Source organism: Ranitomeya variabilis, chromosome 2 (assembly GCF_051348905.1).
Source record: "Ranitomeya variabilis isolate aRanVar5 chromosome 2, aRanVar5.hap1, whole genome shotgun sequence".
NCBI classification, from domain to species: Eukaryota; Metazoa; Chordata; class Amphibia; order Anura; family Dendrobatidae; genus Ranitomeya; species Ranitomeya variabilis.
In genome coordinates, this window is record NC_135233.1 from 7,716,527 (window position 1) to 7,744,427 (window position 27,901).

At 51.7% G+C, this 27,901-nt stretch overlaps 1 protein-coding gene across 5 annotated transcripts in view; it reads right to left on the reverse strand.

Moving 5' to 3' along the window:
* Nucleotides 1-24,732, reverse strand: part of LOC143804151 (uncharacterized) — a 142,480-nt gene extending 117,748 nt beyond the window's left edge. For 4 of the 5 annotated variants that reach the window (XM_077281949.1, XM_077281947.1, XM_077281948.1 and 1 more), the window contains exons 1-5: nucleotides 24,491-24,730; nucleotides 20,397-20,624; nucleotides 19,540-20,059; nucleotides 16,057-16,146; nucleotides 15,440-15,559 (exon numbers count right to left, since the gene is read on the reverse strand). In XM_077281949.1, coding sequence (XP_077138064.1) covers nucleotides 15,440-15,559; nucleotides 16,057-16,146; nucleotides 19,540-20,007 — 678 coding nt within the window. In that variant the 5' untranslated portion in view covers nucleotides 20,008-20,059; nucleotides 20,397-20,624; nucleotides 24,491-24,730. Of the gene's footprint in view, nucleotides 1-15,439; nucleotides 15,560-16,056; nucleotides 16,147-19,539; nucleotides 20,060-20,396; nucleotides 20,625-24,490 lie in introns of all 5 variants that reach the window. The other variant, XR_013220986.1, reaches the window with a different exon arrangement.
* Nucleotides 24,733-27,901: the final 3,169 nt, after the last annotated feature.

Here is a 27,901-nt window from a genome sequence, read left to right on the forward strand (position 1 = left end):
TTTGAATAGCCAGCGCCATGGAATCATTAGACTTGTAGGAATGGGGAAACCCACCATCACATTCTTAATGGCTTCAGAAAGGCCATTTCTGAAATTTGCGGCCAGAGCGCACTCATTCCACTGAGTAAGCACGGACCATTTCCGAAATTTTTGGCAATACACTTCAGCTTCATCCTGGCCCTGAGAAATAGCCAGCAAGGCTTTTTCTGCCTGAACCTCAAGATTGGGTTCCTCGTAAAGCAATCCAAGCGCCAGAAAAAACGCATCAATATTTGCCAATGCCGGATCTCCTGGCGCTAGCGAGAAGGCCCAATCCTGAGGGTCGCCCCGTAAAAAAGAGATAACAATTTTAACTTGCTGAGCTGAGTCTCCAGATGAACGGGGTCTCAGAGATAGAAACAATTTACAATTATTCCTGAAATTCCTAAACTTAAATCGATCTCCAGAAAACAGTTCAGGAATAGGTATTTTAGGTTCAGACAAAGGACTCCTGGTAACAAAATCTTGTATGCCTTGCACACGAGCAGCAAGCTGGTCCACACTTGTAATCAAGGTCTGGACATTCATGTCTGCAGCAAGCACAAGCCACTCCGAGGTAAAGGGGAGGAAGAGAGGAAAAAAAAACCAAAAAAAAAAAACCTCAGAATTTCCTTTCTTATAATCCCACTTCTGCAATGCATTAAACATTCAATGTTGGCCTGGCATACTGTTATGACCCCAATGGCAGAGGGTCTCAGAAACAATAACCAAGTCTGCAAACACAAAAAACCAGCTCATAGGGCAGTGGTAACTGGGCTGACCATATATCTAATCCTAGCACCACAAATAGAAGTAGCCGGGGAACGTGCCTACGTTGGTTCTAGACGTCTCGCGCCAGCCGGAGAACTAACTAACCCTAGAAGGGAAAAGAAAGACCTTTCTTGCCTCCAGAGATAAGACCCCAAAAAGTTGGATACAAGCCCCCAACAAATAATAACGGTGAGGTAAGAGGAAAAGACAAACATAAGAATGAACTAGGTATTTAGCAAAGAGAGGCCCACTAGCTAATAGCAGAATATAGTAAGATGACTTATATGGTAAGCAAAAAAACCCTATTAAATTATCCACGCTGGATATTCAAGAACCCCCGAACCGTCTAACGGCCGGGGGGAGAACACCAGCACCCCTAGAGCTTACAGCAAGGTCAGAAATCACATTTAGTACAAGCTGGACAAAAATAGAAGCAAAGCAAATAACCTAAATAACCAAAAAGCAAGACTTAGCTTAATTTTGCAAAAACCAGGACCAGCGGACAGGAGCAAACAGAAGGATCTGATTACAACGATGCCAGGCACTGGACTAAGGATCCAGGAAGTTAATATAGCAACACCCCTGGACTAACGGCCCAGGTGAGTGCCAAAGTGAAGAAAGACAATCCCAGAGTCATATCACTAGTGACCACAAGAGGGAGCCAAAAAGTCTAATTCACAACAGATTTCTCTTTAAACATACATCCCAAATAGGCCATATTTGATCTCCCTAGAATGCTAGCGATAACACAAGATGAATGCTGGTTTTGTTAGGACTATGACATGTTCGGTAGAGGAATTACAAGTCTTAGAAAATGTAGCTTACACTTAGTCAGATGGAAAAGGTAGGAAGGTCTGGGATAGCCAGCCCTTTTTGGTGATGTCACCAAGCTGAGCTATAACTGTTTTGGCCGGACTCCAGCAGTCAGTCTGTTGCTGGAAGAACATGGGAGTCTGATCTGAAGAGCCGTACCTCATGCATTGGGATTTTTGGGAGCTCCGCCCACCAGCATGGTGTTTGCCTGATATGAACTGAGAACATGTGAGTTGTACCTTTTCTCATTTAATCCTTTTATTTTCATAATTACTTTGTACATATTTGCAATTGTCTCATTTGTAACATCTTTGTAAAATATACCTTTTATAAACACTGCCTGAAAATCATTTATGGGGTATAATATTTAATATACCAGATTTGTTCTTCCTGTTCTAAAACGTACCCTAAGCCTTCTGAAGGGAATTATGCTACTGTTTTGGGTTAGCTTCGGACCCGTTTAATCGAAGCTGGTGGCGGCACTACCGTGCAGGCTTTTGGGTGACATTGCAGCGACTGCGGCATTGATAATTATTGTTCCTGCCTGAGTGGGAGTAGTTCATCGCGTCGCTGCAGCGTGCCCAATAGCCAGTACATAGCAGGCAGCCTTTCTGGCGACCAATTACCCTAGGTGCAGTACCTAATCTGACCTGACAGAAAGGGGGGCGCCAGAGAGCTGCAAGGTTTAAGTGGTACTGTAAGCGGGATATACACAAATCCCTGCAGTTCATGGTATATGGAAGAGCAGTGGGATACCTAGAATAAGCCCCTGCTGTAAACTAAGAGGTCAATAGCCTTGTGTGTTTTTTTTTTTATCACATTGTGGCAGTGGAGGGATAACTAAGATAAGCCCCCTGCACATGTGATAGCCGTCTGTTGGCCTAATGTCACCCCGATCCGTGACGTAGGGGTGACGGTCACGGTGTGGATCCCTGACACATTGGTGGAAGCGGCTAAGGGATCGTGACAAATTGGTGGCAAGGCAGTGGGATATTCGAGCATTAGTGATTTGGTTTGAGCAATCATTCCTCTCACTAAAAACTTGCAGAAAGTTCTTGCGGGGACTCTGCGCAAATAAGTTTGGAGAACGAACTCAGTGTTTATTAGTTGTGAGACAATTGTGTGTACTGGTAATTATCCCCTCCCTTCTCTTCGTTTTTCTATCCTTTTATTTGGCAGCCATGGCTGCGAAAGGAGAAGCCTGGTACACCCAGCAGAAGAAGGACACCCTTGCTGGGATAAGCACGTACCATGGCCTGAACCCCCAGGGTAAGAACAAGGCTCAAATGGTCGCTGAACTGATGCAATTTGAAGCAGACCAAGCCAGGTCACAGAGCCCAGAGGCTGCAGAAGCCAGCACCAGCGAACATGGTGCTGCAGCAGAGGTCCAACCACTGAATACGGGCCCTACTGGCAACCAGGGGAGCGCAGACCTCCGCCTGCAGCTGGCTCTGCAACAATGCTCCACAGATGACCTAGAGAGACGTCTGCAGCTGATCCAGCAATACCAGGAGCGAGCCGAGCGAGAGGCCCAGCGAGAGGCAGAGAGAGCCGAGCGAGAGGCCCAGCGAGAGGCAGAGAGAGCCGAGCGAGAGGCCCAGCGAGCCGAGCGAGAGGCCCAAGCGGAGCAGGAGTACCAGCTGCAGATGGCCCAACTGCAAATGCAGGGGTTGTCCCAGTCCAGCCGTGAGCCCAGCAACGCTCAGATACCGAAGCCCCGGCCTGACCACTTTCCTGTTATGGAAAAGGATGGGGACTTGGACACATTTCTGCGGGCCTTTGAGAAAGCCTGCAGGCAGTACCAGCTGCCTACACAAGAATGGGCACGATACCTGACACCAGGGCTGAGAGGCAAAGCTCTGGAGGCGTTTGCTGCACTCCCTCAAGAACAAGATAGTGACTATGAGGCTATCAAGCAGGCCCTCATAGCCAAGTACCAGCTTACACCCGAGGTGTACCGTAAGAAGTTCCGGACCCTCCAACGTGGCCCACACGACAGTTACAGTGATGTGGTGCATGGACTGGGGACCCACTTCGACCAGTGGACCCAAGGACTGTCAGTGACCACCTTTGCACAGCTGCGAGACCTGATGATCAAAGACCAGTTCTTCCATCTTTGCCCAGCTGAGGTGCGACAGTTCGTGATGGACAGAGAACCCAAAGACGTGACGAAAGCAGCGCAGATTGCCAATGCCTATGAGGCCAACCGTAGATCGGAAGTGCGGAAGCCAGTCACCGCCAGCTGGAGAGGGGGTAAGCCTGCAACCAACGCCAGTACCCCTGCCAGCCAACACACCAGAGGTCCTGTCCCCGTGGCTAACAGCACCAGACCTACCACCGAACTTCGCCAGTGTTACCACTGCCGGCAGCCTGGTCATATCAGTACCTTCTGTCCAAACAAGCAGAAGAACCTCCCAGCCAAGGCCCCAGGGCCTAATGCAGCAGTTATTTTGGTGGGTGGTGTGGTTGGGAGGGTGTGTGACAACGTACAGCACGTCACTGTGGGAGGCCATGTTGCTACAGGCCTCAAGGACACCGGGGCTGAACGAACCCTCATCCGACCCGACCTGGCGGCCCCTGAAGAAATCATTTCGGGGAAAACCCTAACTGTCACTGGGATTGGGGGCATCAGCTGTCCCTTGCCAATGGCCCGGGTTTATATTGATTGGGGTGCTGGGAGCGGGGTGAAGGAAGTGGGGCTGTCTGATAATTTGCCCACTGATGTTTTGTTGGGGACTAGTGTTGAGCGATACCGTCCGATACTTGAAAGTATTGGTATCGGAAAGTATCGGCCGATACCGGCAAAGTATCGGATCTAATCGCTCTGTGGAGTGAGATGGCTGAGGAACCCCTAGCAGGGGCAAGTGTCGGTGCTACCGAAAATGGGGAGATGCATGGGAACCGTGAGAAAGGTGACGCCATGAAATTGACCAGTGCCACCGAGGAAGGTAACTGGCCCATAAGTAGCACTGCCCCTGAAGTGTTGGGGGTGGATGGGGAGGTAGAGCCCATAGCAGCGTCGGCTGATGGGTCTGTAGAAACCCCCGGGGAGACAGCCTACGTAGCTGCTGTCACCCGCAGTCAGAGTGCCCGGAATGCAGATACCTGGTTGCCTTCCGGACCCTCCTCAGTCATCATTATGACTGAACCAGAGGTGGACCCAGAGCAGGTCCCAGAGGGCTCCCGTGGGGAAGGGACCCTGACGTCGCTTCTGGCTTCCCCTAGCCAGGAGTTTCAGGCCGCTCTGCACACAGATGCGAGCCTAGAGAGTTTGAGACAACTCGCCGGGACGCGCTTCTCCGAGGCTGATAAGGAGAAGGTGTTCTGGGAAGGAGGAAGGTTGTACCGGGAGACAGTACCCTGTTATGACCTGGTGGGTACGGAGCGGTACTGAAATGACCTGGTGGGTAAAACAAAAATAGGACTAGCTCTGAGGAGGTGGTAACTTTACTGACCGCAATCCCTACTCCTAACACCAACACTAGAAATAGCCGTGGAGTGTACCTAACTCTGCCTAGACGCCTCTGCACAGCCTAAGAACTAGCTACCCCTGAAGATGGAAACGGAAAGCTATCTCGCCTCAGAGAAACCCCCAAAGGAAGATAGCCCCCCACAAATATTGACGGTGAGTGGAGAGGGAAATGACAAACTCAGAAATGAAACTAGATTTTTTAGCAAAGGAGGCCAATACTATCTAAATAGACAGAGATAGAAAAGGTTGCTGTGCGGTCAGTATAAAAACTAAAAGTCCACGCAGAGTTTACAAAAATAACCACCACACCGACTCACGGTGTGGAGGGGCAAATCTGCGACCCCAGAACTTCCAACTGGCCGGAATAATTCATAATGACAAGCTGGACAAAAGAGACATAAATTGAACTGAACAGAAGGTCATAAGCAGGGAAACACCCAAAAAGTAGCAGACTTATCTTAAGCTGAAAATGGACTGGCCAACAGAGAACTTCCAAGAAAGGACTGAATCCACAGGAAATACATTGGCAGCTGGCATCCACTAAAGCCAAAAGCCCAGTTAAATAACAAGGCCAGGAAACAGATTAGTGAACGCAGCTGCTAAGTTCCACTTGAAACCACCAGAGGGAGCCCAAGAGCAGAAGTCCCAAAAATACCATTCGCAACCACAGGATGGAGCCCAAGAACGGAATTCACAACAGTACCCCCCCCTTGAGGAGGGGTCACCGAACCCTCACCAGAGCCCCCAGGCCGATCGGGACGAGCCAAATGAAAAGCACGTACCAAATCGGCAGCATGGACATGGGAGGCAAAAACCCAAGAGTTATCCTCCTGGCCATAACCCTTCCACTTGACCAGATACTGAAGTTTCCGCCTTGAAAGACGAGAATCCAAAATCTTCTCCACCACATATTCGGGCTCCCCCTCAACCAACACCGGAGCAGGAGGGTCAATGGAGATCCCAGGATGACCAGCCAACACCGAACAATGGATCTCAGAAATCACCTTATTAGTCCATCTATCAGGAACAAACAGTTTCCCCACTGGACAGCGGTCGGGTCTATCAGCCTGAAACTCCTGAAGCACCCGCCGCAAATCAGGGGAGATAGCAGAAAGAATCACCCCCTCCTTGAGAATACCAGCCGGCTCACGGACTCCAGGAGAATCAGGCAAAAAACTCCTAGACAAGGCATCAGCTTTCACATTCTTAGATCCCGGAAGATACGAGACCACAAAATCAAAACGGGAGAAAAACAAAGACCACCGAGCCTGTCTAGGATTCAAGCGCTTGGCCGACTCAAGGTAAATCAGATTCTTATGGTCGGTCAAGACCACAACACGATGCTTGGCTCCCTCAAGCCAATGTCGCCACTCCTCGAATGCCCACTTCATAGCCAACAACTCCCGATTGCCGACATCATAATTACGCTCAGCAGGCGAAAACTTTCTGGAGAAGAAAGCACACGGCTTCAACACAGAGCCATCAGAGCTTCTCTGAGACAGAACAGCTCCTGCCCCAATCTCAGAAGCGTCAACCTCTACCTGAAAAGGGAGAGAAACATCTGGCTGACGCAACACAGGGGCAGAAGTAAAACGACGCTTAAGCTCCTGAAAGGCCTCCATAGCCGCAGAGGACCAATTCACCACATCTGCACCTTTCTTGGTCAAATCGGTCAGAGGTTTAACCACAGTAGAAAAATTAGCAATGAAGCGGCGATAAAAATTAGCAAAGCCCAAAAATTTCTGAAGGCTCTTCACAGATGTGGGCTGAGTCCAATCATAAATAGCCTGGACCTTAACAGGGTCCATTTCAATAGCCGAGGGAGAAAAAATGAACCCCCGAAAAGAAACCTTCTGAACTCCAAAAAGGCACTTAGACCCCTTCACAAACAGTGTATTAGCACGAAGAATCTGAAATACCATCCTAACCTGCTTCACATGAGTCTCCCAATCATCGGAAAAAAACAAAATATCATCCAAATATACAATCATAAATTTATCCAAATACTCCCGGAAAATATCATGCATAAAGGACTGAAATACCGATGGAGCATTAGAGAGCCCGAATGGCATCATAAGATATTCAAAATGGCCTTCGGGCGTATTAAATGCTGCTTTCCATTCATCACCCTGTTTGATGTGGACCAGATTATACGCCCCTCGAAGGTCAATCTTGGTAAACCAGCTAGCCCCTTTGATCCGAGCAAACAAATCAGAGAGCAAAGGCAAAGGGTACTGGAATTTGACCGTGATCTTATTGAGAAGGCGATAATCTATACAGGGCCTCAAGGAGCCATCCTTCTTGGCAACAAAAAAGAACCCCGCTCCCAACGGTGACGAAGACGGGCGAATATGCCCCTTCTCCAAGGACTCTTTTACATAAGTCCGCATAGCGGTATGCTCTGGCACAGACAGATTGGAAAGTCGACCCTTAGGGAACTTACAGCCAGGAATCAAATTAATAGCGCAATCACAGTCCCTATGAGGAGGCAGAGGACTGGATTTAGGCTCCTCAAATATATCCTGGAAATCTGACAAAAACTCAGGAACTTCAGAAGAAGGGGACGAGGAAATTGACATCAGAGGAATGTCACTATGTATCCCCTGACAACCCCAACTAGTCACGGACATAGATTTCCAATCCAGCACTGGATTATGTACCTGTAACCATGGAAACCCCAGCACAACCACATCATGCAAATTATGCAACACCAAAAAGCGAATATTTTCCTGATGTGCTGGAGCCATGTTCATGGCTAACTGTGTCCAGTACTGAGGTTTATTCTTGGCCAATGGCGTAGCATCAATCCCCCTCAAGGGAATAGGACTCTGCAACGGATCCAAGGAAAAACCACAGCGCTTGGCAAATTCCAGGTCCATTAAGTTCAGGGCAGCGCCAGAATCCACAAATGCCATTACAGAAAAGGACGACAATGAGCAAATCAGGGTAATAGGCAAGAGAAATTTAGCCTGTAAAGTACTGATGGTAACCGACTTAGCAACCCTCTTAGTTCGCTTCGGGCAGTCAGAGATAGCATGAGTAGCATCACCACAGTAAAAACACAGCCCATTCTGACGTCTGAACTCCTGCCGTTCTGCTCTCGTCAAAACTCTATCGCATTGCATAGGCTCAGAACTCTGCCCAGAGGACACCGCCATATGGTGCACCTCCTTACGTTCACGTAAGCGCCGATCAATCTGAATGGCCAGAGACTTTGATTCGTTCAAACCAGCAGGCGTGGGAAACCCCACCATAACATCTTTAAGAGCTTCAGAAAGACCCTTTCTGAAAATAGCCGCCAGGGCATCCTCATTCCATTTTGTAAGCACAGACCACTTTCTAAATTTCTGACAATATATCTCTACTGCTTCCTGACCCTGACACAGAGCCAGCAAAATTTTTTCTGCCTGATCCACAGAATTGGGTTCGTCATAAAGCAGTCCAAGTGCTTGAAAAAACGAATCTATATTGAGCAATGCAGGATTCCCTGGCTCAAGGGAGAATGCCCAGTCCTGCGGGTCGCCACGCAACAGAGAAATAACAATCTTCACCTGCTGAATGGGGTCACCAGAGGAACGGGGTCTCAGAGAAAGAAATAATCTGCAATTATTTTTAAAATTTAAAAACCTAGATCTATCCCCAGAAAACAAATCAGGAATAGGAATTCTAGGCTCAGAAACAGGAGTTTGAACAACATAGTCTTGGATACTCTGTACCCTTGCAGCGAGATGATCAACATGCGCAGACAGACCCTGAACCTCCATATCAGCACCAAGCTCCTGCACCATCCAAAAATCAAGGGGAAAAAAAAAGGACAAAACAAGCAACACAAAAAAAAAAATGACTCAGAACTTTCTCTTCCCTCTTTTGAGATGCATTTAACACATTGTGGCCAGCTGTACTGTTATGACCTGGTGGGTACGGAGCGGTACTGAAATGACCTGGTGGGTAAAACAAAAATAGGACTAGCTCTGAGGAGGTGGTAACTTTACTGACCGCAATCCCTACTCCTAACACCAACACTAGAAATAGCCGTGGAGCGTACCTAACTCTGCCTAGACGCCTCTGCACAACCTAAGAACTAGCTACCCCTGAAGATGGAAACGGAAAGCTATCTTGCCTCAGAGAAACCCCCAAAGGAAGATAGCCCCCCACAAATATTGACGGTGAGTGGAGAGGGAAATGACAAACTCAGAAATGAAACTAGATTTTTTAGCAAAGGAGGCCAATACTATCTAAATAGACAGAGATAGAAAAGGTTGCTGTGCGGTCAGTATAAAAACTAAAAGTCCACGCAGAGTTTACAAAAATAACCACCACACCGACTCACGGTGTGGAGGGGCAAATCTGCGACCCCAGAGCTTCCAACTAGCCGGAATAATTCATAATGACAAGCTGGACAAAAGAGACATAAATTGAACTGACAGAAGGTCATAAGCAGGGAAACACCCAAAAAGTAGCAGACTTATCTTAAGCTGAAAATGGACTGGCCAACAGAGAACTTCCAGGAAAGGACTGAATCCACAGGAAATACATTGGCAGCTGGCATCCACTAAAGCCAAAAGCCCAGTTAAATAACAAGGCCAGGAAACCGATTAGTGAACGCAGCTGCTAAGTTCCATTTGAAACCACCAGAGGGAGCCCAAGAGCAGAACTCCCAAAAATACCATTCGCAACCACAGGATGGAGCCCAAGAATGGAATTCACAACAGTACCCGGAGAATCACAAAAGGAGTGGTTGAGGGAAAGACAGCTGGTCGTCCCGCAGCAATTCCGGGGTGAGTTGTTGCGGATTGCCCATGAGATCCCGCTAGCTGGACACTTGGGGATCAGCAAAACAAAGGCCCGGCTGTCTCAACACTTCTATTGGCCTAAGATGGGGACAGATGTGTCAAACTACTGCCGCTCCTGTGTCACCTGTCAAAGAGTGGGGAAGGCGGGGCCTGCTCTTAAGGCTCCCCTGATCCCTTTGCCAGTGATAGAGGAGCCTTTCCAGAGGATCGCGGTGGACATTGTGGGCCCGCTGGCCGTCTCCAGCAGCTCTGGAAAGCGATATATTCTTACTGTGGTAGACTACGCTACCCGGTACCCAGAGGCAGTAGCTCTGTCTTCAACTAGGGCAGATAAGGTGGCGGATGCCCTGTTGGCCATCTTTTCACGTGTAGGATTTCCCAGGGAAATGCTTACTGATCAAGGGACCCAATTTATGTCTCGCCTAATGGAGGCTCTCTGTAAGAAAATGCAGGTGAAGCACCTGGTATCGAGTGCGTATCACCCACAGACCAATGGCTTGTGTGAACGCTTCAATGGTACCCTCAAACAGATGCTACGCATGCTGGTTGAGACTCAAGGGCGCGACTGGGAGCGGTACCTCCCACACCTGCTGTTCGCTTACCGAGAGGTTCCGCAGGCCTCGACGGGGTTCTCCCCCTTCGAGCTCCTGTATGGCAGGCGAGTCCGGGGACCCCTTGGGTTGGTAAGAGAATCCTGGGAAGAGGAGCCGAACCCTTCTGAAGTGTCCCTAGTGGAGTATGTCATGCGCTTCCGTGACAAGATGCAGACCTTGACGCAGTTGGTGCATGACAACATGATGCAGGCTCAGGCTGATCAGAAGCACTGGTACGACCAGAACGCCCGGGAGCGGACCTACCACGTGGGTCAAAAGGTGTGGGTGCTGGTCCCCATACCAACGGATAAGCTTCAGGCAGCCTGGGAGGGCCCATACGTCGTCCACCAACAGCTCAACCCGGTCACCTACGTGGTCACGCTTGACCACGCTCGGGGTAGGCAAAAGGCCTTTCACGTCAGCATGATGAAGGCTCATCACGAACGTGAACCTTTCGTCCTACCGGTCTGCAGCGCACCCGAAGACGGGGAGGAAGACACCCTCCTGGACATGCTGGCCCAAGCCAAGGCCAATGGGTCCATTGAGGACGTGGAGGTAAGCGCCTCGCTAGATGAACCACAGCGGATGCAGTTGCAAACCACACTGGAACCCTTCCGGGTCGTGTTCTCGAACCGGCCTGGAAGGACTGAGTTAGCAGTCCACGAGGTGGACACCGGGAATCACGCCCCACTACGGCGAACACCCTATCGAATCTCTGACCAGGTGCAGCAGATTATGCGCCAGGAGATCGATGAGATGTTACAGCTGGGGGTGATTCGACGGTCAAAGAGCGCGTGGGCCTCACCTGTAGTTCTCGTGCCAAAAAAGGACCGGACCACCCGGTTCTACGTGGACTACAGGGGGCTCAACGCCATTACAGCCTCTGACGCGCACCCAATGCCACGCATCGAGGAGCTGCTTGAGAAGTTAGCTGGCGCAAAATACCTGACAATGGATCTGAGTCGCGGATACTGGCAGATTCCCCTGAGCTATGAGGCACAGGAGAAGTCCGCCTTTATCACACCCTTTGGATTGTACGAGTCCACGGTCATGCCCTTCGGCATGAAGAATGCCCCTGCCACGAAGAATGCCCCTGCCACTTTCCAGCGGATGGTCAACCTCCTGCTTCAGGGACTGGAGAAGTACGCTGTGGCGTACTTGGATGACATTGCCATCTTCAGTCCCTCCTGAGGGGAACACCTGCAGCATCTCGAGGAGGTGCTCAGGCGAATTCACCGAGCAGGGCTGACTATCAAGCCGGGAAAGTGCCAGATGGGCATGAGGGAGGTCCACTACCTGGGGCACCGGGTAGGCGGAGGCACCCTGAAGCCAGAGCCTGAGAAAGTGGGCGCGATCGTGAACTGGCCCACTCCTGGGACCAAGAAACAGGTGATGTCCTTCCTGGGCACTGCAGGGTACTATAGGCGCTTTGTGTGACGGACCTCACCAGGAAGAAGCTACCCCACATCGTCAACTGGACAGATGGCTGTGAGGTGGCCTTCCAGGCGTTGAAAACCGCACTGTGCAACGCCCCTGTGTTGAAAGCAGTCGACAGCAGTCGACCGTTCTTGGTACAGACTGACGCCAGCGAGTTTGGCCTCGGTGCTGTTCTCAGCCAGGTTGACTCGGAGGACCAAGAGCACCCCGTGTTGTACCTGAGCCGGAAACTTTTGCCGAGGGAAGTGGCCTACTCCACCATTGAGAAGGAGTGCCTGGCCATAGTCTGGGCCCTGCAGTGCTTGCAGCCCTACTTGTACGGTCGCACCTTCACCGTGGTGACCGACCACGACCCTCTGCGCTGGCTAATCACCATGTGTGGAACCAACGTCAGGTTGCTACGCTGGAGTCTTGCCCTTCAGCAATTTGACTTCACCATTGAACACAAAGCGGGCAGGGAGCATGGGAATGCAGATGGACTGTCCCGCCAGGGTGAACCTACTGAGGTGCGCATGGAGGCATACCGTGGGGTTCTACCTCCCTAGCGCACTACAAAAGGGGGAGGTGTCACGATATGGTATGAAATATAAGTTTAGTTTCCCTGCCTGTTAGCACCAGCTGAGGGATTTTTGCACTTCTGACCATGGTCCCCAAGAACACATGGCAGACACTGGGCTCAAAACCCCCCTTCCCATTACTTCAGGATTTAGCTTTCCTTCTCAGAGAGTGTGGGGGTTTTATGAGAGCCAAGGTATTTATGACCGGCATTTCCTGCTGTGTAAGCTCTTGTCCAGCTATAACTGGACTAGAAACTTCTAGAATCCATGAAAGTTCTTTGTTTGGTTTTTGTAAGATATTAGGCAAATCATTTAAGATGGGAACACAAAAATATATATTCTTACTTCCCCTCGGTGGAGCTATCCATCACTCTAAAGACGAGTTTCTAACTCCATCTGGTAAAGAAGTAGGGATTTCTCTGTAAATATACATCCCAAATAGGACATATTTGATCTCCCTAGAATGCTAGCGATAACACGAGATGAATGCTGGTTTTGTTAGGACTATGACATGTTCGGTAGAGGAATTACAAGTCTTAGAAAATGTAGCTTACACTTAGTCAGATGGAAAAGGTAGGAGGGTCTGGGATAGCCAGCCCTTTTTGGTGATGTCACCAAGCTGAGCTATAACTGTTTTGGCTGGACTCTAGCAGTCAGTCTGTTGCTGGAAGAACATGGGAGTCTGATCTGAAAAGCCGTACCTCATGCATTGGGATTTTTGGGAGCTCTGCCCACCAGCATGGTGTTTGCCTGATATGAACTGAGAACATGTGAGTTGTACCTTTTCTCATTTAATCCTTTTATTTTCATAATTACTTTGTACATATTTGCAATTGTCTCATTTGTAACATCTTTGTAAAATATACCTTTTATAAACACTGCCTGAAAATCATTTATGGGGTATAATATTTAATATACCAGATTCGTTCTTCCTGTTCTAAAACGTACCCTAAGTCTCTGAAGGGAAGTTACGCTACTGTTTTGGGTTAGCTTCGGACCCGTTTAATCGAAGCTGGTGGCGGCACTACCGTGTGCAGGCCTTTGGGTGACATTGCAGCGACTGCGGCATTGATAATTATTGTTCCTGCCTGAGTGGGAGTAGTTCATCGCGTCGCTGCAGCGTGCCCAATAGCCAGTACATAGCAGGCAGCCTTTCTAGCGACCAATTACCCTAGGTGCAGTACCTAATCTGACCTGACAGAAAGGGGGGCACCAGAGAGCTGCAAGGTTTAAGTGGAACTGTAAGCGGGATATACACAAATCCCTGTAGTTCATGGTATATTGAAGAGCAGTGGGATATCTAGAATAAGCCCCTGCTGTAAACTAAGAGGTCAATAGCCTTGTGTGTTTTTTTTATCACATTGTGGCAGTGGAGGGATAACTAAGATAAGCCCCCTGCACATGTGATAGCCGTCTGTTGGCCTAAAGTCACCCCGATCCGTGACGTAGGGGTGACGGTCACGGTGTGGATCCCTGACACATTGGTGGAAGCGGCTAAGGGATCGTGACACTCCCCCCCCCTTTCTCTGCAGTGTTTTAGGGTCTGTCTCTCCCCCTTTCTCTGCAGTCTTTTGGGGTCTGTCTCTCCTCCTTTCTCTGCTGTCTTTTGGGGTCTGTCTCTGCTCCTTTCTCTGCAGTCTTTTGGGGTCTGTCTCTCCTCCTTTCTTTGCAGTCTTTTGGGGTCTGTCTCTCCCCATCTCTCTGCAGTCTTTTGGGGTCTGTCTCTCCCCATTTCTCTGCAGTCTTTTGGGGTCTGTCTCTCCTCCTTTCTCTCCAGTCTTTTGGGGTCTGTCCCTTCCCCCCCCCCTTTCTCTGCAGTCTTTTGGGGTCTGTCTCTCCCCATTTCTCTGCAGTCTTTTGGGGTCTGTCTCTCCACCTTTCTCTGCAGTCTTTTGGGGTCTGTCTCTCCCCCCCCCTTTCTCTGCAGTCTTTTGGGGTCTGTCTCTCCACCTTTCTCTCCAGTCTTTTGGGGTCTGTCTCTCCTTTCTCTGCACTCTTTTGGGGTCTGTCTCCCCCCCCCCCTTTCTCTCCAGTCTTTTGGGGTCTGTTGTATTTCGTCCAATAATGTTCTCCCTTGGTGTCACCTGACCAGAGCCCCGTTCTCCTACATGGGACTTCCTATGGCTTGCACCATGTCTTTCTTCTTGCCTCTGTTCCATAAAGGGCAGATTTGTGGAGTGATCGACTAGTAGTTGTCCTGTGGACAGATTCTCCCCCTGAGTTTGCATCTCTGCGGCTCCTCCAGTGACCATCGGCCTCTCGGCTGCTTCTCTCATTAGTGCTCTCCTTGCTTGGGATGTCAGGTTAGGTGGACGGCCGTGTCTTGGGAGGTTTGCGGTTGTGCCATACTCCCTCCATTTTGTGATGACGGATTGCACAGCGGCCTGTGTAGTCTTTAGATCTTGGGGTTTTATTTTTATCCCCTAGCCCTGCTTTCCTCCTCTCCACCACTTTATCCCTGACCTGTCTGGTGGGCTCCTTGGATTCTGAGGCCATCACAGCACAGCTGTCATTATACTGAGGAGAAATCACCCCCAGGGGACACAATCCACTAATGATGCGACTTCTGGGGCGATTGGTCACTCAGGATGTAATTTAGGGGCAACAGACGACAGGGAGTGAACACTAACGCACAGAACAATGCTCAGATTTATAGTTTTACAATAAATTAGTACACCCCATATCATTTCCTTGTTACTTTGTGTTTGTATCACAGGAAATCCCAATAAGATACATTTATGTTGGAAAAATGTCATGGGGCGTGAAGACTTTCAGAAGGCTCAGTATATGTGAACCCGCGCGGTATAACTTATACATTCTCTCCTCAACACTGAAACTAAGGACCCAAAGAAAGTGGCGACTTGTGGGGTCACAGGCGAGACCTCCGTACTGATGGGGAATCTGCAGAATCCACGGTTCCCTCTTGTTAAAATGATAAGACACAGCGGGGGTCCACGGCGCCATCGGGGGGTCTCATGCACGCACCTCACTCAGCTTCTTCACTTTGCTCTCAAAGGCCGGGATGTCTGTCTGCATTAGGGTCGGGGGGCCGGTGTCGCCCCCATCACTCAGGTCCTGCCATTTACATCGTGCCCAGCTCTCCGCCTGTGGAAGATAAGACGTATGAAGGCGTCGAACACCAGAATACACAGCGTCTATTACTGACGCTCCGTACAGGGGAAAGTATGTGCCCCCTCATCGTCCACCTCCAGGAGCTTTACCGACCCCCGTCTGTATGGACCACCTGCTCTGGGCACCGTCATGAGGAACAGGAAAGGACCAACAGACAGACGTGCGATCCGTCACTGCACAGACAACGTCTCCTCCAGAGGTGGCGGCCTTACACCACTCCATCCGACGCTCCGCATTGTGCTTGGTGATGTACGGCCATCTCCGCGGCCTGGCTTTTCACAGCTGAGGGTTTGTTACAGTTGTATCCAGTGACTGCAGACTGATCCATAGAAACAGGCCCCCTCAGTATAGCGGGGTCCCCCCCCATATCAGCTGTACACACAGGAGTGACACCGCTCCCACTACACCGCTCACAATCTGCAGCTCAGCCTCCTGCAATGGGAAGAAGGAACCCGCAACCGCCATCATACCTGCTGGATCTCCTGGAGGAGCTGCGCGGGGTCGGGGGGCTCGATAAGAAGGCTCCGAGCAGACGGCGGCGTCTCCTCACCATCATCATCCTGCAAGACACCAGACCATCCTCACTGACCGACACCCCAGAAACGACCCCCAGACGTCAGGAAGCATCGGCTTCATCAGTGAGATTCCATCCCTCAGAGACCCCAACCACGGACGACAGACTGGTGTGTGACTAGAGCAGAGCCTCAGATCAGATCATGTATGCACCCCAAACTGACACCATGTCTTACCCTCCAGTCACCTCCAGAGCTGCACTCACTATTCTGCTGTTACATCGTGTCTTACCCTCCAGTCACCTCCAGAGCTGCACTCACTATTCTGCTGTTACATCAGGTCTTATCCTGCAGTCACCTCCAGAGCTGCGGTCACTATTCTGCTGTTACATCGTGTCTTATCCTCCAGCCACCTCCAGAGCTGCAGTCACTATTCTGCTGTTACATCGTGTCTTGTCCTCCAGAGCTGCAGTCACTATTCTGCTGTTACATCGTGTCTTACCCTCCAGTCACCTCCAGAGCTGCACTCACTATTCTGCTGTTACATCAGGTCTTATCCTGCAGTCACCTCCAGAGCTGCGGTCACTATTCTGCTGTTACATCGTGTCTTATCCTCCAGCCACCTCCAGAGCTGCAGTCACTATTCTGCTGTTACATCGTGTCTTGTCCTCCAGAGCTGCAGTCACTATTCTGCTGTTACATCGTGTCTTACCCTCCAGTCACCTCCAGAGCTGCACTCAGTATTCTGCTGTTACATCAGGTCTTATCCTGCAGTCACCTCCAGAGCGGCGGTCACTATTCTGCTGTTACATCGTGTCTTATCCTCCAGTCACCTCCAGAGCAGCAGTCACTATTCTGCTGTTACATCGTGTCATCCTCCAGCCACCTCCAGAGCTGCACTCACCATTCTACTGTTACATCGTGTCTTATCCTCCAGCCACCTCCAGAGCTGCAGTCACTATTCTGCTGTTACATCATGTCTTGTCCTCCAGAGCTGCAGTCACTATTCTGCTGTTACATCGAGTCATCCTCCAGCCACCTCCAGAGCTGCACTCACTATTCTGCTGTTACATCGTGTCTTATCCTCCTGTAGTGGGCAGTCACCTGCTGGGTGTGGTTCTCACGGTTAGGGGGGCCCTGCCATGTGCACAGTGCACCCCCGATGGTCCCTAATTCTGGGTGACCCCGGAGAGGTAACAATGTATCACAGCTTTCGGATACAATGTTTCCGTTCCCGGCTCACACCCACATGTGAGGAAACAACGGATGAGGCAATGTGAGTGCAGTGCGATTTACCATGAGCTTGTATATAGCGCAGGTCTCTGTATGTAAACGCTCCTGGTAACATCACACTGTAACATACAACTGTACACAGCCACTAAAACCAAATATTCTTCAATATATCAATATACAAATAGTAGACAGATAAACAGATTAAAAGCCGGCAAATGATCTGCGCGTACAGTATAGAATGGGTTTTAATAGGATAGAATAGATACATAGAATACAGAGATTATATTTTACATGGATAGAGATAGAAGAAGAAAAGCCGGTAATTCAGCAGCCACGTACAGTAGAATCGCAGCAGGAGCCAACAGGATAGGAGAGATGGATTCCATACAGTAAATACACATAGAATAGGAGATGTACAGGTGTCAGTGACAAATACAATTAGTGCAGTGTGTGTGCGCAAATTACTGGACATGTATTTAATAAACGATTATTGGAAACAAACGGTGCGGGCTCCCGTGCAATTTTCTAAACCAGCAGAGGGAAAGCTGGCAACTGGGGGCAGAGGTTTATAGCCTGGGAAGGGGGTAATACCCATGGAGCTTCCCAGACTATTAATATCAGCTCACAGCTGGATAATTATCCTTTACTGGCTATTAAAATGGGAGGACCCCCACCCCAAAAAAAGACATACAGTCCCCCCTAAATAAATAACTAGCAAATGCTATGCAGACAACTGCAGGGTGATATGAATAGCCTAGGAAGGGACCATGTATATTGTCCCCCGCTAAAAACACAAAAAACACCAGCACTCAGCCGCCCTTAGCCTCTCTCTTCCCACGGCCCTGTAATGGTGGCATATGGGGTAATAAGGGGTTAATGTCACCTTTGTATTGTGAGGTGACATCAAGCCCGGTTAGTAATGGAGAGCGGTCAATAAAACACCTATCCATTACTAATCCTATAGTTGATAAAGGGTTAAATAAAGACAGGCAGAATAAAGTATTTTAATTAAATAAAACACTGAACACCGTTTGACCATGTAATTGTTACTGCTAATCCATGCGACACCCTCGATCTCCTGTAATAAAGAAAAAATAACAAACCAACAATATCCCCATACCTGTCCGGCGTACAGTCAGTGCCACGCTGTAATCCATATCTAGGGGAATGTACAGTTTACAACCAGGAGCGCTGCTAATGTGACCATCCCGGCTGTAAACTACTGGGGAATGAATGAGAAGCTGCCGGCGCAGACTCGGTGAATAGCGCTGACATCATTGATGCTGCGCTCCCTCACAGCCTGAGCTGGGATGACCTCTGTAGCGTGGGAAAATGCCAGTTCATTTTCTCATGCTGAAGAGTTCACCGTGGGTCAGGCTGTGAGGGAGCACAGCATCCGTGATGTCAGCACTAGTTACTGATGCTGCCGCCGGCAGCTTCTCATTCATTCCCCAGTAGTTTACAGCCCGGATGGTCACATTAGCAGTGCTCCTGGTTGTAAACTGTACATTCCCGTAGATATGGATTACAGCGTGGCACTGACTGTACGCCGGACAGGTATGGGGATATTGTTAGTTAGTTATTTTTTGTTTATTACAGGAGATCGAGGGCGTCGCATGGATTAGGAGAACAATAAAATGGTCAAACGGTGTTCAGTGTTTTATTTCATTAAAATACTTTATTCTGCCTGTGACTTTATTTAACCCTTTACTAACTATAGGATTAGTAATGGATAGGTGTTTTATTGACCGCTCTCTATTACTAACCGGGCTTGATGTCACCTTACAATACAAAGGTGACATTAACCCACCATTACCCCATATGCTACCGCTACAGGGCCGTGGGAAGAGAGGCTAAGGGTGGCTGAGTGCTGGTGTTTTTAGACGTGGGGGGAAGTATCCATGGTCCCTTCCTAGGCTATTAAATTCCCTGGTCCCTTCCTAGGCTATTAATATCAGCCCGCAGCTGTCTGCATAGCATTTGCTGATTATTACTTATGGGGAAGTCATTTTTTTTATTTCAGCTGAGAGAAAAATCACAGATGAGATGTCACCCATAGAATAACATTGGTCCGAGTGCAATCCGTTTTTTGTTTAATGAGATTGCACTCGTCCGTTTCTGGCACAAACGGGTATGAGCCTTAATGTCCAGTGCTGCGCTAGAGGTGGTCATCTTGGTGGTGGACCTGGGCTCAGGGAGCCCCCTTACCTTGGCCGTCTTGTGATCCTCCACTGCACCGAATATCGTTCTCAGATCCCTCCCGGACAGTGCACTTGGGAAATCAGAAGGGTGGGGTCCGGGGGGTCCGAGTCCACGGCTGTTGTTGTTATTACAGTTCCCGTGTGAAGTTCTGGCGAGAAGCTGAAGGGGGTCTACCGTCCCCTCCCCCCGCGCCGCCGCACCCTCCGCCTCTCTGGACAGGGCGATCTTACTGATGGAGCGCACCAGTGATCCCGCATCTGTCACACAGCCATCAGGACTGTGGGTAGCCCCCCGAGCAGGCGATGGGGGAGCGGCCCCCCGGGCAGGCGATGGGGGAGCGGCCTGTGCCAAGTAATGAGACACGCGCTCGCTGATGTGCCGGGACTTGGAGGCGTCCACGGTGGAGGCGGACACATCGCGACACTTCGGGGTGGACAGCCTCGTTCCTAGAGTGAATGGTTGCGGCTTCCTCATGGCGGCGGCTCTGCTGCTCGTTAGGGGGTCACGGGCGGCTTGTGGTGGTCTCCTGAGGAAAGAGTGTACACGATGAGAAACCAGAACTCTATTGCTCTTTGGTGTCCACCACCATCTACTGTGCTCACATGAAGGAGGCTCACTGACGATCTATGACCCCCAAATACTACACGATGGTCCAAGAGTCATTTGCACCCCCCTACCAGCGGCCCCAACACCTCCCCACAGGGCCTGACCCCATAAGTCCCCACAAGGCCCGCTGGCAGCAGATCCCTACAGATCAAGTTAAGGATTTTAGCTTCTTTCCTGTACAGAGTTCACGCTGTGACTCCTCGGCCACAGGATCAGTGTCTCTGCCCCTCCCTGGGTCCCCGGGGCCCCTCACCCACCTTTCTGACCAGGCTGAGCAGGTACAGGACACAGCTGAGCACCGCTTCCCGGAACTGGTTGGACGTCAGATACCTCCAGAGTCTTCGGAGCAGGAAAGAGAGACGACCCCCGGCCCAGTGAGCCCCCCGACGAAGCTGCTGAGCTCCGGACACTGCCACTCGAGAGCCTAGAGCCCGGAGCAGCACAGTGCGGAGCAGCAGAAGTGGAGCCGGCATAGTGTGCGGAACCTGCAAAACAGGAGGAGACATTATAGGCTTATAATCACCCTGACCACCATGAGGTCAAACACGCATCATACAGCGCACCCCGACCTCCCCAGGGACACACCCGCATCATACAGAGCACCCCGACCTCCCCGGGACACACACGCATCATACAGAGCACCCCGACCTCCCCGGGACACACCCGCATCATACAGCGCACCCCGACCTCCCCGGGACACACCCGCATCATACAGCGCACCCCGACCTCCCCGGGACACACACGCATCATACAGCGCACCCCGACCTCCCCGGAGATACACAGGCATCATACAGCGCACCCCGACCTCCCCGGGGACACACCCGCATCATACAGAGCACCCCGACCTCCCCGGGACACACACGCATCATACAGAGCACCCCGACCTCCCCGGGACACACCCGCATCATACAGCGCACCCCGACCTCCCCGGGACACACACGCATCATACAGCGCACCCCGACCTCCCCGGAGATACACAGGCATCATACAGCGCACCCTGACCTCCCCGGAGATACACAGGCATCATACAGCGCACCCTGACCTCCCCGGGGACACACCCGCATCATACAGCGCACCCCGACCTCCCCGGAGACACACACGCATCATACAGCGCACCCCGACCTCCCCGGGACACACAGGCATCATACAGCGCACCCCGACCTCCCTGGAGACACACAGGCATCATACAGCGCACCCCGACCTTCCCGGAGACACACAGGCATTATACAGCGCACCCCGACCTCCCTGGGGACACACAGGCATTATACAGCGCACCCCGACCTCCCTGGGGACACACAGGCATCATACAGCGCACCCCGACCTCCCCGGGGACACACAGGCATCATACAGCGCACCCCGACCTTCCTGGGGACACACAGGCATTATACAGCGCACCCCGACCTCCCCGGAGACACACACACGCATCATACAGCGCACCCTGACCTCCCCGGAGATACACAGGCATCATACAGCGCACCCTGACCTCCCCGGGGACACACCCGCATCATACAGCGCACCCCGACCTCCCCGGAGACACACACGCATCATACAGCGCACCCCGACCTCCCCGGGACACACAGGCATCATACAGCGCACCCCGACCTCCCTGGAGACACACATGCATCATACAGCGCACCCCGACCTTCCCGGAGACACACAGGCATTATACAGCGCACCCCGACCTCCCTGGGGACATACAGGCATTATACAGCGCACCCCGACCTCCCTGGGGACACACAGGCATCATACAGCGCACCCCGACCTCCCCGGGGACACACAGGCATCATACAGCGCACCCCGACCTTCCTGGGGACACACAGGCATTATACAGCGCACCCCGACCTCCCCGGGGACACATAGGCATCATACAGCGCACCCCGACCTTCCCGGAGACACACAGGCATCATACAGCGCACCCCGACCTCCCCGGAGACACACAGGCATCATACAGCGCACCCCGACCTCCCCGGAGACACACACGCATCATACAGCACACCCCAACCTCCCCGGAGACACACAGGCATCATACAGCGCACCCCGACCTTCCCGGAGACACACGCATCATACAGCGCACCCCGACCTCCCCGGAGACACACAGGCATCATACAGCACACCCCGACCTCCCCGGAGACACACACGCATCATACAGCGCACCCCGACCTTCCCGGAGACACACGCATCATACAGCGCACCCCGACCTCCCCGGGGACACACAGGCATCATACAGCACACCCCGACCTCCCCGGGGACACACACGCATCATACAGCGCACCCTGACCTTCCAGGAGACACACAGGCATCATACAGCACACCCCGACCTCCCCGGGGACACACACGCATCATACAGCGCACCCCGACCTTCCAGGAGACACACAGGCATCATACAGCGCACCCTGACCTACCCGGAGACACACAGGCATCATACAGCGCACCCCGACCTCCCCAGAGACACACAGGCATCATACAGTGCACCCCGACCTCCCCGGGGACACACACGCATCATACAGCGCACCCCGACCTTCCAGGAGACACACAGGCATCATACAGCGCACCCCGACCTCCCCGGAGACACACACGCATCATACAGCACACCCCAACCTCCCCGGAGACACACACGCATCATACAGCACACCCCGACCTACCCGGACACACACGCATCATACAGCGCACCCCGACCTCCCCCGATATAACCTATATATATTGCACATTACACCCCGGTATTACAGACGCCCGCTGTATTCATGTCTCGCAGTCTTTTCTGATGACATCACCGACTTCTTCCATCTTCCCTGTTAACCCCTTATGTACTGTTCTGGCTACTGAAGCGAGGGTCCCCCGATCACTGGACTGAGGCCCCAGCAGCCGCTCCCCGGGTCATATACCCCATGTATAAAGCTCATCTGATGGGATCCTGGTTACCCGGGTCGGATCTCGCAACTTCCTGATGGATTTTAGTCTAAAACTCCAATAACTGTGACAGAAGAGCAGGAATGAAGCCTGGCCGGCCCCGCACACAGCTGAGGGGGCGTCACAGTGTGCCAGGTGCACCACTCACAGGGGCAGTAGTATCAGCCAAAACCAGCTAGGCTCTCAGTCCTCCCAGAGCGGCACCGAGCCTCCACCTAGTCCTCTGCCCAGTCATCCCAGAGCAGCACCCAGCCTCCACGTAGTCCTCCCAGCCCTCTGCCCAGTCCTCCCAGAGCGGTGCCCAGTCCTCCCGGCGTGGTGCCCAGTCCTCCCAGAGCGGCACCCAGCCTCCATCTAGTTGTCTCAGCTCTCCGCCAAGTCCCCCAGCGTGGTGCCCAGTTCTCCCAGCGTTGTGCCCAGTTCTCCCAGCGTGGTGCCCAGTTCTCCCAGCGTGGTGCCCAGTCCTCCCCTTGTGGTGCCCAGTCCTCCCAGCCTCGTGTCCAGTCCTCCCAGCGTGGTGCCCAGTCCTCCCAGCCTCATGCCCAGTCCTCCCAGCGTGGTGTCCAGTCCTCCCAGCCTCGTGCCCAGTCCTCCCAGAGTGGTGCCCAGTCCTCCCAGCATGGTGCCCAGTCCTCCCAGAGTGGTGCCCAGTCCTCCCAGCGTGGTGCCCAATCCTCCCAGCGTGGTGCCCAGTCCTCCCAGCGTGGTGCCCAGTCCTCCCAGCCTCATGCCCAGTCCTCCCAGCGTGGTGTCCAGTCCTCCCAGCCTCGTGCCCAGTCCTCCCAGAGTGGTGCCCAGTCCTCCCAGCGTTGTGCCCAGTCCTCCCAGCGTTGTGCCCAGTCCTCCCAGCGTTGTGCCCAGTTCTCCCAGCGTGGTGCCCAGTTCTCCCAGCGTGGTGCCCAGTCCTCCCAGCCTCGTGCCCAGTCCTCCCAGCGTGGTGCCCAGTCCTCCCAGCGTGGTGCCCAGTCCTCCCAGCGTGGTGCCTAGTCCTCCCAGCGTGCTGCCCAGTCCTCCCAGCGTGGTGCCCAGTCCTCCCAGCGTGGTGCCCAGTCCTCCCAGCGTGGTGCCCAGTCCTCCCAGCGTTGTGCCCAGTCCTCCCAGCGTTGTGCCCAGTTCTCCCAGCGTGGTGCCCAGTCCTCCCAGCGTGGTGCCCAGTCCTCCCAGCGTGGTGCCCAGTCCTCCCAGCGTGCTGCCTAGTCCTCCCAGCGTGGTGCCCAGTCCTCCCAGCGTGGTGCCTAGTCCTCCCAGCGTGGTGCCCAGTCCTCCCAGCGTGGTGCCCAGTCCTCCCCACGTGGTGCCCAGTCCTCCCAGCGTGGTGCCCAGTCCTCCCAGCGTGGTGCCCAGTCCTCCCAGCGTGGTGCCCAGTCCTCCCAGCCTCGTGCCCAGTCCTCCCGTTGCTTGGTGACAGGCCTCCTCTGTGCCGGGCAGTCGTCTCCCCACTGACCTCCTCAGATCTGCAGACCGTCTCCCGGCAGCTCCTGACCGTCACACAGCGATGTCTCCGCAGAGCATTGCCCCCCGTGTCCGGCGCAGGCTGTAGCGGGGCTCGGACCCTGGGGGGCTCCCGGCCCTTTATAAACCGCCGCCCCTTGTGATGGGGGAACAGCTGAGGGGAGCAGCTGTGGATTAACCCCTGCGCTGCTGGTGAGGGGCCTGCGGGGGCTGCTCCTTCTTATTGGGGGTTTCCTGCATGGACCGGAGGGGGCGGAGAAGCTCATCATCTGCAGACCCCACAGCAAACGTCTGCCTCCTGATATTAGTAGGAGGAGGAAACAAAACCCCAAATATTAGTGAGCACAGAGCGCCCCGGAGATAACACTGTATATAATGCATAGTGTGATGTATACAGCGTAGCGTGCGATATATACAGCGTCGTGTGTGCGACATATATACAGCGTCGTGTGTGCGATATATACAGCGTCATGTGTGCGACATATACAGCGTCGTGTGCGATATATATACACAGCGTCGTGTGTGCGATATATATACAGCGTCGTGTGTGCGATATATACAGCGTCGTGTGTGTGATATATATACAGCGTCGTGTGTGCGATATATACAGCGTCGTGTGTGCGACATATACAGCGTCGTGTGTGTGATATATATACAGCGTCGTGTGTGCGATATATACAGCGTCGTGTGTGCGATATATACAGCGTCGTGTGTGCGATATATACAGCGTCGTGTGTGCGACATATACAGCGTCGTGTGCGATATATACAGCGTCGTGTGTGCGATATATACAGCGTCGTGTGTGCGACATATACAGCGTCGTGTGTGCGATATATATACAGCGTCGTGTGCGATATATACAGCGTCGTGTGTGCGACATATACAGCGTCGTGTGTGTGATATATACAGCGTCGTGTGTGCGACATATACAGCGTCGTGTGTGCGATATATACAGCATCGTGTGTGCGATATATATACAGCATCGTGTGTGCGATATATACAGCATCGTGTGTGCGATATATATACAGCGTCGTGTGTGCGATATATACAGCGTCGTGTGTGCGATATATATACAGCGTCGTGTGTGCGATATATATACAGCGTCGTGTGTGCGATATATATACAGCGTCGTGTGTGATATATATACAGCGTCGTGTGCGATATATACAGCGTCGTGTGTGCGACATATACAGCGTCGTGTGTGTGATATATACAGCGTCGTGTGTGCGACATATACAGCGTCGTGTGTGCAATATATACAGCATCGTGTGTGCGATATATACAGCATCGTGTGTGCGATATATATACAGCGTCGTGTGTGCGATATATACAGCGTCGTGTGTGCGATATATATACAGCGTCGTGTGTGCGATATATATACAGCGTCGTGTGCGATATATACAGCGTCGTGTGTGCGATATATACAGCGTCGTGTGTGCGATATATACAGCGTCGTGTGTGCGATATATACAGCGTCGTGTGTGCGATATATACAGCGTCGTGTGTGCGATATATACAGCGTCGTGTGTGCGATATATACAGCGTCGTGTGTGCAATGTATATACAGCGTCGTGTGTGCGATATATACAGCGTCGTGTGTGCGATATATACAGCGTCGTGTGTGCGATATATACAGCATCATGTGTGCGATATATATACAGCGTCGTGTGTGCGATATATACAGCGTCGTGTGTGCGATATATATACAGCGTCGTGTGTGCGATATATATACAGCGTCGTGTGCGATATATACAGCGTCGTGTGTGCGATATATACAGCGTCGTGTGTGCGATATATACAGCGTCGTGTGTGCGATATATACAGCGTCGTGTGTGCGATATATACAGCATCGTGTGTGCGATATATATACAGCGTCGTGTGTGCGATATATACAGCGTCGTGTGTGCGATATATACAGCGTCGTGTGTGCGATATATACAGCGTCGTGTGTGCGATATATACAGCATCGTGTGTGCGATATATATACAGCGTCGTGTGTGCGATATATACAGCGTCGTGTGTGCGATATATATACAGCGTCGTGTGTGCGATATATATACAGCGTCGTGTGCGATATATACAGCGTCGTGTGTGCGATATATACAGCGTCGTGTGTGCGATATATACAGCGTCGTGTGTGCGATATATACAGCGTCGTGTGTGCGATATATACAGCGTCGTGTGTGCGATATATACAGCGTCGTGTGTGCGATATATACAGCGTCGTGTGTGCGATATATACAGCGTCGTGTGTGCGATATATACAGCGTCGTGTGTGCAATATATATACAGCGTCGTGTGTGCGATATATACAGCGTCATGTGTGCGATATATACACCGTCGTGTGCGATATATACAGCATCGTGTGTGCGACATATACAGCGTCGTGTGTGCGATATATATACAGCGTCGTGTGCGATATATACAGCGTCATGTGTGCGATATATACAGCGTCGTGTGTGCGATATATATACAGCGTCGTGTGTGCGATATATACAGCGTCGTGTGTGCGATATATACAGCGTCGTGTGTGCGATATATACAGCGTCATGTGTGCGATATATACAGCGTCATGTGTGCGATATATACAGCGTCGTGTGTGCGACATATATACAGCATCGTGTGTGCGATATATATACAGCGTCGTGTGTGCGACATATATACAGCATCGTGTGTGCGATATATACAGCGTCGTGTGCGATATATATACAGCGTCGTGTGTGCGACATATACAGCGTCGTGTGTGCGATATATATACAGCGTCGTGTGTGCGATATATATACAGCGTCGTGTGTGCGATATATATACAGCGTCGTGTGCGATATATATACAGCGTCGTGTGTGCGATATATATACAGCGTCGTGTGTGCGATATATACAGCGTCGTGTGTGCGATATATACAGCGTCGTGTGTGCGATATATACAGCGTCGTGTGTGCGATATATATACAGCGTCGTGTGTGCGATATATATACAGCGTCGTGTGTGCGATATATACAGCGTCGTGTGTGCGATATATACAGCGTCGTGTGTGCGATATATACAGCGTCGTGTGTGCGATATATATACAGCGTCGTGTGTGCGATATATAGTGTCGTGTGTGCGATATATACAGCGTCGTGTGTGCGATATATACAGCATCGTGTGTGCGATATATATACAGAGTCGTGTGTGCGATATATACGGCATCATGTGTGATATATATACAGTGTCGTGTGTGCGATATATACAGCGTCGTGTGTGTGATATATACAGCGTCGTGTGTGCGATATATACAGCGTCGTGTGTGTGATATATACAGCGTCGTGTGTGCGATATACACAGCGTCGTGTGTGCGATATATACAGCGTCATGTGTGCGATATATATACAGCGTCGTGTGCGATATATACAGCGTCGTGTGT